The following is a 13,485-nucleotide window of genomic DNA, read 5'->3' on the forward strand; positions in this document are numbered from 1 at the left end:
ATATATATAGACATTTGGGATGCTATTTTCTTACTGCACCCATCAAAGTACAGAGTGAGTTTATTGCAGACAATTCACATTCATGAATAGGATAAAGAATTTTGAGTTTTGGTTGCTTAAGACTGTGAACATTGTGTTTGGTCTGATCAAATTTTGAAAATTTTGCCATACACTATAGGTGGTTTGGCCAAGGTGAAGCAGCTGCCCTCTTCTGGTATGTTTTGTAACTATTCTAGGAATATGGAATAATAAAAACTGGGAAGCCTTTGTGGTTCGTACTGCCCTGGGAATTCTGATTTCTTATAGTGACTGAGACTTGATGGCTAATAATCCGTAAGGGACTACATAAGACTTTCACCAAACTAAGATACAAATAGATGCTTTATATTTAATGTGTAATCATGGCCATTTTCAGGTTTAAAATAAGAACACACCCTGGTAGGCTTTGTTCTCTATGTTCACTTTGCTAAAGGTCTTGCTAACTTGTGTTCATGGTGTATCTTTCTAGAGAATTGAGATGCTTCACTGGAATGTAGTTTTCTGGTAAATTGTTGTAGTATTCCTTCAGGCCTTGTAACCTGTCCCACATGTTTTTAGTCTCACTTATGACAGTCCTAGTATCTAGCATTTACTTAACTAGTTGGGGAAATGACAGGATTTCTTTGTTTCTGGATTTCCAGGGCTTTTGTTGGTAATTGGGTATTTGGGGATGCTCAGCTGTAGAAGGTGACATTTGAGAAGTAGTATACTACAGTAAGGACAAGCTAATCTTTTTAAATACTTGAATTCTGCCCCAAGCAAAGGGATCCAGTATGCTTTTGGGGAGAAAAGGTACATATATTGTTTACTCTTAAAACTGTGAATATACATACTTTGCAGCTGAGTCTCAGTGCCTTAGACTTGCCTCTTCATAGATGGCATCTTCAAGTAAGGATATTCATTCCCTGTACTGAATAGAGAAATGAGGTTCTGAAGAGATGTGCTATTCCAGGAACATTCTGACATTGATAGCTGGTCTTGGGTATTTGTTGTTTTTGCTTTGCTTTGCTTTTGTCTGCTTCTGCTCCCTTTTGGTTCAAAATGGTTATCTAACAGGACCATGCTTTTGTGTTGAGAAGGCAAAATTTTAATAAAAACAGTAGCAAGGCACTATGTATATAAAATAAGAAAACCTAATCAGGAAGGTGAATGACTATATTGTCTTCTTATTAAGCGTACACCCTGCTTTTGTTGTAATTTTGTCTATTTAGTTATTTTTCCAAGTATCTAGGTTATTTTTGTATTGCCAGATTTTTGTAACTTTGTGTTACTAAGCTTGGGAAGTCAATTGTTTTCTCTCCTTTTAAAAACTGTATCTTAGGACCAGGGATAAAGCTCAGCAGGCATAAGCGCCTGCCTGGCATGCGCAAGGTCCTGGCTTCAATCCCTGGTACCTAAATAAATAATAAATAAGCAAGCAAAAACTGTATTTTTGCTTTGGAATGTTAGACCAATTAGTTCAGATCATTTGTGGTGCCACATCCCTCATGTAAGTCAAGGAAACAATTAGGTTTGTTCCTACGGTGGTTTGGATTCTGCTGGCAAAGATAGCTAAGATAGCTATACTGGAAAAAAAAAGTATTAGATAAAAAAAATGCTTTTGGGAAATATAGTGCATAATATGTACATAGTTATTATTTTAGCTTCTTTCATTGAAATGAGGTATACTCATCATGTATTGTTTAATATAATGCAGATGTTTTAGCAATTAGTAACCAGCACTTGTTTTTTCTTATTAGTCCACCACGAATTAAAGATGAACCTGAAGATGATGGCTATTTTGCTCCTCCTCCTAAAGAGGATCTAAAGCCATTGAAGAGACCACGAGATGAGGATGAGTGAGTATTTCTTCATATCTTCATACCTTGACTTTTGAAAGTAAAAAGGAATGTTTAGAGAATAAATAAGATGTATGTCTCTGTGATATATAGTGAATTAATTTGTTTATTTGGATTACTGGACAGGTTGACTGATGGAATTAACAAAAGTTGAGCTTGCTAAGCAAATAGTATACTGAAACTTCGTATGATTTTTTTTTTTTTTTTTTTTTTTAAACATATGTTAGAAGGTTTCGCTACACAACTTGTCTTGTTTTCAGCCTCCTCAGCGCTGGGATTATAGGCATGTACTACCATGCCTGTACTTGGTGCTAGCTTAGCGTGCCCGGGGGCAGGCCGGTGTAGCATGTGGTGCTTGGTTTGGAACCCTGGTCCCTGCACTTGTCTAAGCAGGTGCTTAGTCAGCTGAGCTGTCTTGTTGGCCCTCATAAGGAATTTAAGTGTTTAATCTTAAAGTTGTTTTCTTTTAAACAGGCAAGTCCTATAGTAAAAATACCAAATGATACAGGTTTCATGAACAATATATAAGTTACTTTATCACGACCTCTACTACACCTAAATTGCTTCTAGGGATCTTTGCCTCTCAGTATATTTCAAGTGAAGTTTCAGTCTATAGAGTTAGTAAATCTGCTCTCACAATAGTTATTTAGGGCTTAACATGCTGCTTTTCCATGTAATTAGATTAATTTTTTTTTTAAAGAAAAGATAAAACTGTGGTGTAAAATTTCAAAACAAGATTGAAAGACAATAATACTGGATAGTACATTGAGTATTGTTATCTTCAAAGTACTTGCACATATTATAAGATACAGGAATGAAAAATTAATCAAGTAATATAGCCATAAGTCTTTTCAATGAACTAATAGCAAATAGTAGTAGTATAACTATCTTAACTCTTTAGTGTATTTGTTTTTCCTTTTCTTTTCCTTATTTTGCCCTTTCTCTCATTCCAGTTTTTCTTTCCTTTTGAACAGGTTCTTCCCAAATTCTTTTTATTAATTTAATTTTTTGCCCCCTGCACCAGGAATTGAACTCAGGACCTTGTCTTGCCAGGCAGGTGCTACGCTGCTGCACTATATCCTTGGCCTTAAATTCAGTTTTATATAACTGAAATTATAAGTTTTATATAACTATAATGCTATAGGAATCTGTAAAGGATTTTTTTTGTTACAAAATAGGAAGGAAAAAATAAATACTTAGTAAACTCATGTTTGTATTCATTGTTTTTTTGCTTCTCTTCTCTAGCAAGTTATTACTGTGTGGTACCCATTGCACTGTGCATTTAAGTTTCTATAGTTCCATCTTGTAGATCAATAAAATGTATACATTGATTTCTGTGTATATGTTCTACCACACCAGTTCATTTGTAGGGATGTGTGTAGTATCAGTTGTTTTGTTTTGAATTTCAATTATTATTCCTTGGTTTGACTGCCTTTACTTTTTCATTCTTGTTCTCCTGACTATAGAATGTCCAGCCAAGAACAGCAGTCTCACCTGTCACAGAGGCTTCCAGGAGTTTTTTTTTTTTTTTTTGTGGGGGTTCCTAATCTTGTGGAGGAGAAGTCCCAAGTCATAAATGAATTAATTGCATGTCCATGTTCTCCTTTCTAGTGTGGATTACAAACCTAAGAAAATTAAGACAGAAGATATTAAAAAGGAGAAGAAACGAAAAGTAGAGGAAGAGGAGGTTAGTTGTTCTGGGGTTTGAGTTCAGTTGTATATTTCCCATAAAGCAACTTTTTTTTTTTTTGCTTTTCTTTGCTTTAGTACTGCGAATTGTACCCTGGCTGGGCCTTGCACATGCTAGAGAAGTAGACTAAAGGTGCAGTCCTTTTTGACCAAGAAATTTAAAGCTTGTCTCCTTTCAAACATTTTATGGCTGGGCCAGGGAGATAGCTCAGTAGAATAAGCACTTGCCTGGCAAGCACAAGGTCCTGAGTTCAATCCTCAGTACCACAAAAAAAAAAAAAAAAAAAAAAAATTATGGCTAAGCATACTGTTGGACACCTATAATTCCACCTACTCAGGAAGCTGAGATAGGATGATCACAAGTTTGAGGCCTGCTTTGGGAAACTCATTGAGATCATCTTGGATAATATTGGGCCAAGGAGATAGCTCAGTGGTCCAAGTGCCTGCCAGGCAAGCACAAGGACCAGGATTCACTTCCCTATGTGCATGCCTTGCCAGTCCCGCACTGAGTCAGCCACTGAAATAGTGCATGGTGGGCACACCTGTAATCACAGTGCTGGGGAGGCTAAAAATAGGAGGATCACTGTGAGTCTGAACTGTGTAGTGAGACCATATACCAACTGAATAAAAATAAATATTTTAAAAAGAACAGTATCAAGAAGGTACAAGGTAGGTTGGAGTACCACAGTAAAGATAGTGATAGTAAAGGTAGAAAGCTTTAAGATTGTAATTTACCATAATAGTAGGAATAATAATTTACAAATGTAACAGTTGCTTAATTTTTTTTTTGCCAGAAACTGTTCTAAATGCTTTGTGTGGGTATCATTTCATTTAATCCTTACAACAACCATAATTGTATCCATTCATTTGTCCCTATTTCACAGATGCAGACATTGAGATATAGATAGGTTGGCTCCATGGCCTGAGATCGTATGGCTGCTAAGTGGTAATGCTAGGATATGATCACATGTAGTCTGATTCTAAACCTCTAACACACTCTCATTCTTCTGTCCTTTAACTCCATAAGGTGAAAGAAGAAAGCTCTCTAATGAAATCATATTATAGTATTAGTACTTTAGAGGACCTGTAAATAATGAGGTCCTGAATTTACAAAATTACAAGTATTTGAGAATTAGTTTGTTCTTGGCAGAGTAGTCAGTCCATTTTTATGTAATCAGTATAGGCTGGCCAAAGTATAAAATTTGAGCTCTTTATGTAATCTGATGCCTTTATGTTTAATATTGTTTACATAAAATAATACCTTTGAAACATGGTTAACTTCATGTTTTTTTCTATTTAGCAACTCTTCCCCAAAGGAAAAACAAAATGTAGGCTAAAGGACTGTGAGTGCCACAGGCTTACTGTGGCAGTGAGGCCAGATGGCAGAGTCCATCATTAGAGTTCACTTTCAGGCTATGCTGACTTTCTTTCTACTGTTAGTTTCTGTGAGTTGTTCTGAAGTCTGTGGATGACTGATTAGCACAATTCAGGGCTTGAAGACACAGTGTAACCAGTAATTTCTTGTTGTGAACATCTGGATGCCCTTAGAAGCTGTTCAGAGAGTATCTTAGCTGAAAAACATTTGTCTTTCCTGCGGAGTACTTCAACCTAAATTGTAAATATTATTTACTATTAAAGTGCTCATTTTATAACTTCTCCCAAACATGCTTAACACATTTATGTTCTCCAGAAGGCACTGCCCCATTGTTTTGGAGTTTTTTTGTTTTTTGTTTTTTTTTCTTTGTATTTTAGGGAAGGGTCTATAGCGTGTTCAGGGTCTCACTACTAGATTGGACATGAAGTGATCCACCTGTTTACAGCGTCCCAAGAGCTGGGATTATAGGCACGCACCACCACGCCCAGTTTTAATTGCCATTTCAGTGCACCCCAGGGGGTGGGGTCAGCAGGGCAGGCCCAGGGATTGAACCCCGGTCCCCTGCGCCTATCCACTGAGGTATTTGGCTGGCCCTTCCCATTATTTAATACTAATTTTTTATTTATCTGTCAAGTAAAGACTTTAACATCGGATCCTCTCCAGTTCTAACATTTTTTGAACTATGGCCATTTTCACTGTGCTGGTTCTGCCTATCCAAAACACAGGATATCTTTCCATTTTCTAATATCCTTTTTGTCTCCTTTTTCAGTGTACTGTAATTTTCAATGTATAGATAGAGATCTTTGACTTCCTTGGTTAGATTGACTCCTAAATAATTTCATTTTTCTTGGGGCTATTTTGAAAGGTACCATTTCCCTTATTTCTCTCTTTCAGTTTTAATATTTTATGATTACAGTGTTTCTTCCTAATGGCTCCTGAAAACTGTTAGAAAGTGTGATCACTTCTCTGAAAGTGTAATCAGAACTTATTTAAGTTCTTTCTCACCATGTTTTTTATAGGATGGTAAATTGAAAAAACCCAAGAATAAAGATAAAGAGAAAAAACTTCCTGAGTCAGATAACAAGAAAAAGAAGCCTAAGAAAGAAGAAGAACAGAAGTGGAAATGGTAACACCTCAGCAGTGGGTTAAAATGCCAGCACTTTCATTATACAACCTTATTAAGCAAGAAATCTGGGGACAAATTGAAGAATGTCTAGGATAACATCTAAAATAAGTTTTTGAAATCCTAGTGAAAGAAAGCTTTATCTCTAAGTGTACTGGTTCTCAAAGCTTAAATTCTACCTATCATCCATAAAACATTGTAGAAGTAAGTAGCTTATATATAGATGGGAATTTAGCATATGAAGAAAGTACAGATACATTCATTCATTTATTTATTCCACTTAAACTATTTTTTTAGCTTATACATAAAAATTGTACATTTCTGGGGCCATATGATATTTTGGTACAGTATATACTACATTGTGTTGTCAAGTTCAACATATTTACCTTAACTTTCAGTGTTCTTTTAACTGTAAAATGTACATTTCATTATTGGTATTGTATATGCATGAAATTTAATAGGGAAGGATAAGTTAATTTGTAAGTCCTGTTGGAAAAAAGTGCCTATTGTTAACACAAACCGCCACAATAAAACCTGGGTGAGTAGTTGTGTAATTTTAAAGCTCTTTTGATGATCTTTTAAAATTTGGTACATCAAAATTGAAATTTTCTGAACGGCAGAGTTTCATGTCACTATGAAAGGAACGATCAGTTTATAAAAAAGAAAGTTTAATAAATATTACAACTTCACAAGACATGAAACCTGGGAAGAAAAATAATCAGTACAACATCTTTTTATTTAATTCCTCTCAGATTGGGATTAAAAGTAGAAGTGTGAATAAGAGAAATGCATTCTCCTCTCTGTCAGTGAAGATTCAGATAGTTTTTATGGAGGGCAGTTTAACATGTTGAAGACAAGGCCATGCATGTGTGACCATCCCATCAAACAGCTTTTTAGTAATTTTATTAAAGACCAATAAAAGTGATTAGATCAGGTTCTACCACCAGTGATACAAGCCATCTTATGGAACAGTCATGTGTATACCTCTGGTGGAACAAGCCAGCGGAACAAATTAACAGCAAGCAATTATTGGTTACTTTTGTGAAGTGTGTTTAAATGGAGAATTTTTATTTTCTACTTCATATTTTTGAAATAGATATCTATGTGCCATCATATATTCTCCAGATGGAGAATGCTTGGTATTAAATCTAGGGTTTTGTGTCTGCTAAGGAAATGCTCTCCCAAAGAACTGCATTCCCACCCCTTAATGTTATTTTCAGACAGAGTCTTGCCAGCTTACTTAAGGCTGATGATCTTGAACTCGTGATCCTCTTGCTTCAGTGTCTTTGAGTAGCTGAGATGATAGGCATGTGTCCTCATGCCTAGCTCAACACATTTTAATGCTTGTTTTTCATATTGTATATTATATCAGTAATATACTATTTATATTTGTTAAAGAAACAAAAGGTTACAAATGTAAATGTTATTGGGTTAGGAAAAAAAATGAAGGTTTTCTCCATTCCCATTTTTCTTTCCAACCTTTATTTGTAGTGTGGTGTGTGGCCTTTAGACTCAGTGTGTGCATTTACTCTGTGACTTTTGTCATTTAGAATAGTGATGTTTGAGGCCAAGGATATAGCTCAGTGGCACAAGCACTTGCAAGGTCTTGAGTTTGATATCTGGTACCAAAAACCAAACAAAATAAAAAATACCACTCCCCCCCCCCCCCACCAAGAAACAAAAAAAATTGATGTTCCCAGCACTTCTTAGGCTAAAGAGCAGGGAAGGGAATGGTTTGGGGTAGCAGAGCAGAAATAGGCCACAGAGTGATGATGAGCTGTATGATTGACATACTATTAAAAGGAAGTGTAGATAAAGGTCATAGGGTAGAGGGATGGGGTACCTTTTCAGAGGTCAGAGTTAAAAACCAAAAGGATATGTGATCTTCTCCTCTCCCCCTTCTCCTCCCTCTTCCTCTCCTCCCACCCTTCCCCCTCCTCTCCTTTTCCCTCTTGTTCTCTCCTTCCTCCTGTGTTTTCAGTAATCTCTCCCAGAGGTTGTTCATAAGGTAATAAAAGTTTTTTATTACCTTAAATAAAATTGTTTTTTAAGATAAAGTGTTTGTGTAAATTCGGTGTTATTGCTGGGAGTCCTCAGAATGCTAAGTTAGTAATGAATCAGTGTTGCATCTCTTACTCTATAGTGATTCCTGATGTGTTTGTTGGATTTCCTCATCATTAGGAGCTTCTGCTGTCTCCCCTTCTTTTGGAACTTTGATCCTTGTTGGGTCTAAAACTTCCTGGTCCAGCCTCTGTGTGTAGAATTAGATATCCTTCAAGGGTTTAGTAACCTAACTTTGTTTTTTGGTTTTTTTTTTAAAGAAAACTAGAACTTTAATTAGTCAAGATAACTTTGTTTTTTGTAATTGAAGTTATCATCAGTGTTGCCACACTTTAAATCTGAGATACGGGTTTGGAATTTTTCCCTACATTAGTTGTCATTTAACTTACTCATTCTTATTATGTATCTTTTGTTAGTACATGTTTATAGTACATAATGCTTGCATTTATCATGGAAGTTTGTACATGTATGTAACTTACCTTAATCCTTTGTCCCTTATACCTCCTTGCTACCTCCTAACTCTTGATCCTCTCTTCATTTAACAAATGCTGGTGAGGCTCTGGGGCAAAAAGAACCCTGCATTGTTGATAGGAATATAAACTGGTACAATCACTATAGAGATCAGTATGGAAATTCCTAAAAGAACTAAAAATAGAAATTCAAGGTTGGGGACATAGCTCAGCAGCACAGTGCCAGCCTGGCAAGTGCAAGGTCCCGAGTTTGATTCCCAGCATCCAAAAAAAAAAAAGAACAATTCTCTTGGGCCAGCAAGATAGCTCAGTAGTCTAAAGCGCCTGCTTAGGCAAGCTTAGGCAAGCACTCAGGGACCACAGTTAGATCCCCAGCATTGCCCTGCCAGCCCCACTCCCAGGTGGGCTGAGCAGGCCAAGAAAAAAAAAGAAATTCATTTGACCCAGCTATACCACTTCCAGGTAGCTTCCTGAAAGTGTTAGAATGATTGTATCACAGTAATACATCCATACCTATGTTTATAATAGCACAATTGATAATAGCTAAATTTTGGAGACTGCCTATATACCCATGCCTGTTAAGAGATAAATGGATTAAGAAAAGGTGGTATTTCTATATAATGGAGTACTACTCTTGTCATAAAGAAAAATATATTCAAGGCATTTATAGGTAAATGAATATACCGTGTGAACATATTGTTATATGAAACAAGTCAGGCACATAAGCTTAAATATCATACGGTTTCTCTTATAAAAGAAACCCAAAATACGAAGAGCCAATTAAAGGATAGATATTAGCAATTAGGGAGCTCTTTTTCAAATGGTGAGGGGAACACAATGGAATAGGAAGGAAAAAGGATTTAATTTTTTTTTTTTTTTTGGTGGAACCAGGGATTGAACTCAGGCCCTTGCGCTTTCCAGGGAAGTGCTCATTCCACTGAGCCATCTCCCTGGCCCCAGGAAAAAGGATTTAAAGGAAAAAGAAAAACAGCTTTTGAAGTGGCTTTAATTTATCTTGTTTTGGTTTTTAAATGAGCTGGCTAGGTTTGGTTTGGTTTGGCTTGGCTTGGCTTGGTTTTAGGCAGAGACTCACTGTAGTACAGTCTGGCCTTAAACTTGCTGATGTGGCCCAGGCTGGCCTTTTAACTTGCAGTGATCCTCCACCCTCGCCCTCCTGAGTGCTGGGATTACAGGCATGCGCCACCACACGCCTGGCTCTGGCTAGTCTTTAAAGATGGTTGGTTTGGGTTGAGTACTACTTTTCTGCAGCTTTTAATGCGTACTTTTCTCAAGTTTGGTTATTCAACTTTCTGCATTCCTCTCAGGCACAATGCCTAATGGCAAGCAAAATGAAAGTTTTTTAGAAATACAGAGCAGCAATGTATAGATTCCTAACCCATAACTTCAGGCTTCCCATTGTAGCGTGAAGTTCTGACTGACTTCCACCAGTACACAGTTTGGAAATTTAAATGTAAATACTTTCATTTTTAGTATTCTTGCTATCCCATTAAACATTACATTTGACAGATGTGTGGTTCTTTTATCTTTATTTAAAATGTGCAGCTATGTTTGTACCAAAAACAAAACAAACTTACTCTGACCCACATTTTCTTTTCTTTGGTAATTGTGGGGATGGAAAAATGCTCTCCAGTTCCCCTGAATTTTGTTGTTGTTGTTTCATCATATTTCTCTATTCAGACTGGGTTGCAAGTGGTGGCACTATACTTAGATTCATCTAGGAAAATCTATTTAACCCAAGTGACTCTATTTTTAACTGTTAACCATTTTTAGCAGTACACAGGGTTTCCACTGAGTTAAGTACACTTTTGTCATGGCTGACCTGCTGGAACCTAAGTCCCAAATTCTAAGCAAATGATTCTTTGCAAGCAGACGTAGAAATGGAGGCACTTATTGCTGGTGTTAGATTCAACTCTAAATGGAATTTCAAGTGTCTTAGCAAAGGGAAAAAGTGGTGTGAGCTAAGAATATAATGTAAAGAATTACTGTTGAAAGTCAGGACTTGTGAATACCACCTAAGATAATGGTAAGAAACTTGACAAGTATAAATTCCTGATAACTCTCAAATCAGAAACTACCTTTAATTTGAGAGATTAGTATTCAGAAAGCTGTGTGTAGGGGGCTGAGGAGATGGCTCAGTAGAATAAGCACTTCCCTGGCAAGTGCAAGGGCCTGAGTTCAATCCCCGGTTATGAATGAATGGGGGCAGGGCGTTAGCTCAGTAGAATAAGCACTTGCCTGGCAAGTGCAAGGGCCTGAGTTCAATCCCCGGTTCTGCATAAATAAATAAATTAATTAATTAAAAAGGTGGGGCCAGGGCGATAGCTCAGTAGAATAAGCGCTTGCCTGTAAAGCTCAAGAGCCTGAGTTCAATCCTCGGTTCTGCCAAAAAAAAAGCTGTGTGTAGAAGGTGACCTTTATTTAAGAATGTTAAAAATTATAAGAAGTTTACTGTAATGTAAGGTGCTTGTTAACTCAAAGGAATTTGATTTTGGTTCAGTCTTATCTGTTGTGCCCACTACAGTAGTTATGCTCTTTGCAAATATTCTTGCAGTATGTATGTGCATACATAATACTTTCTCATTTGGAGAGTCCTGGTAGACTCTAGGACTGGGTGGGTTCCTGCCTTTTGGTCTGTCTTCATTAGTGACTGACAGGAAAATTCTGCCAATTTGTTATCTGTGCAGTGATAAATTGGTTATAGATTTTTAATGCACCTTCCAGATTTAAGATGTTACTAAATTGTTAGAAAATGATTTCTGAATAATTAAATGTCTGTTTAAAATACATGAATGATACCATCTTATTCTAAATGTACAGTTGAGTTGCATTAAGTATATGCATACATTCATGTTGCTGTGCAACCATGGCCACCATTGGTTCATTTCCAAAACTCCTTTTGCTTTGTGAACTAAAACTTTTTACTCATTCAGTACTCTCAATTCCTCTCATGCCTCAGCTCCTAGTAGCACCATTCTACTGTGTTATGAATGTCTTAGTTCTCCTCATGCTGAGACAAAATGCCTGACACCCAAAGTTAAAGGAGGAAAGGTTTATTTAGGTCACAGTTTGTAGCTGCTTCAGTCCATAATTGGCTGGCTCAAAGGCGAGGTGGCATGGCAAAGGGGCGTTGCTGAAGAAAAACAGTTTATGGTATATGGAACTGGTGGGTATCAAAGCAAGTAAGAGAACTGTTACCAACCTCTTTCTGCCTCTTTATATTTTTATCTAGGCCACTGGGATTAGGGTGTTGCCAATCCAGTCAGGAGACTGATTTAGTAATCACACATCCTTTATTTCACCATCACACACACTATAATTCAGCCACCTTTGAGAAAACCCCCAACTATGACCACATGAGGCGGGGGGGGGGTGTAGATACAAGTCATAACAATGAATTTGTCTATTTAGTACACCTTATATAATGGAATCATACAGTATTTGTTCCTTTGTGGTTGGCTTCATTCACAAATACTCTCAAAGTTCATCCCTGTTGTAGCATGTGTCGGAATTTGTGTCCTTATGGCTGATACTCCACTATACGTCTGTACTATATTTTATCTTAAGGTGTTTCTGTTTTAACTTACAGGCAGTGCTACAAATATTTGAGTACCTGGTTTCAGTTTTTTGAGGGTTTTCTTTTTTTGGGGTAGGTTTGGAATTCCTAAGGTCATGTGATAATTCTGTGTTTAACTTTCTGAGAAACTCCCCTACTGCTTTCCAAGACTGTACTGTTCCTACTAAAGTACATTTTCCATGTCTCAGCCAATGTTTGCGATTTTCTGTTTTGGTGACATCTTGATCAGTACTATCTATTTGTGGTTTTGACTTGCTTTTCCCTAGTGATTAATGGAGTTGAGCATTTTTTCAGGTTGTTATGGTACATTTGTATCTCTTGTTAGAGAACCTTTATTCAAAGTTTTTTGCCTATTTTTTAAAATGTAGTTGATTTTTAGCCTTGGGTTATAGTTGTGTAGTTGTGGTTGTCTCTTGCGCTTACTGGAGGTTGAACCCAGGACCATATACATATGCTAGGCAATGCTGTACCACTGAGCTGCGTACATTCCCAGTGCTTTTTTTGTTTTGAGACCGGGTCTCACTAAGTTGGTCAGATTGGTCTTGAACTTGTGGTTCTTCTACCTCAGCCTCCTATTTTTCTTTAGAAGAAATGGGTTCTTGTGTTGTCCAGGTTGGCTTTGAGCTCCTGGGCTCAAGCACCCCTCAGCACTCAGCCTCAGCCTCCGAAGTACCTGAGACTCTAGGCATGAATAGCCTTTGGTTTCATAGTAGTATTACAGCAAACATATACTTCTTATCGGATGTTTAGAATATTGGGCTAGGAATAAGTGAGTAGAAACAATTACCTTCAGAAGTATTGCATAGTACTGTAAGACTTAATATAGGTAAAAATATTGAATAATAGAATCTGTTAAGTTCTAAATATTGTACATATAAGATAAATCTGATAATTCTTTCAAAATATATAAAGGTGATGAGAAGGTCTGCCATTTCAGAGAAAACAAGACACCTATTCATGGGTTACAAATTAGAGTGTGGTCATTTTGAATGTCATGGGTCACTGGGGAATTTTTAATCCAACTGAAGATTACAATGATACTGGGAAATTTATCTCTGTTCGATAATAAGTAGTATTAAACTTTTGTGGGAGACTTATGTAGAGATACTTGGCTGAAATATGTGAAGGGTTACATCTTCAGCTAACTTTGAGATGGTTCAACCCAAATACAAAATTTAACAAAATACTAGCAGTTGTTACTATATAGGTTGTGGGTTCACTATGTTATTGATTGTTCTCTGTATGTTGTGACCATTTTATTTATTTATTTATTTATTTATTTATTTATTTATTTA

General features: G+C 36.7%; 1 protein-coding gene across 1 annotated transcript in view; it reads left to right on the top strand.

Moving 5' to 3' along the window:
- The window catches only part of Top1 (DNA topoisomerase I), a 118,617-nt gene that overhangs the window by 77,715 nt on the left and 27,417 nt on the right, over positions 1-13,485 (top strand). Inside the window, exons 6-8 of the mRNA XM_004630909.3 lie at positions 1,779-1,877; positions 3,489-3,564; positions 5,961-6,067. Of these exons, the coding sequence (XP_004630966.1) occupies positions 1,779-1,877; positions 3,489-3,564; positions 5,961-6,067 (282 nt within the window). The remainder of the gene's footprint in view (positions 1-1,778; positions 1,878-3,488; positions 3,565-5,960; positions 6,068-13,485) is intronic.

The sequence above is a fragment of the Octodon degus genome, unplaced genomic scaffold, assembly GCF_000260255.1.
Source record: "Octodon degus isolate 3935 unplaced genomic scaffold, OctDeg1.0 scaffold00037, whole genome shotgun sequence".
In the NCBI taxonomy this organism is placed as follows: Eukaryota; Metazoa; Chordata; class Mammalia; order Rodentia; family Octodontidae; genus Octodon; species Octodon degus.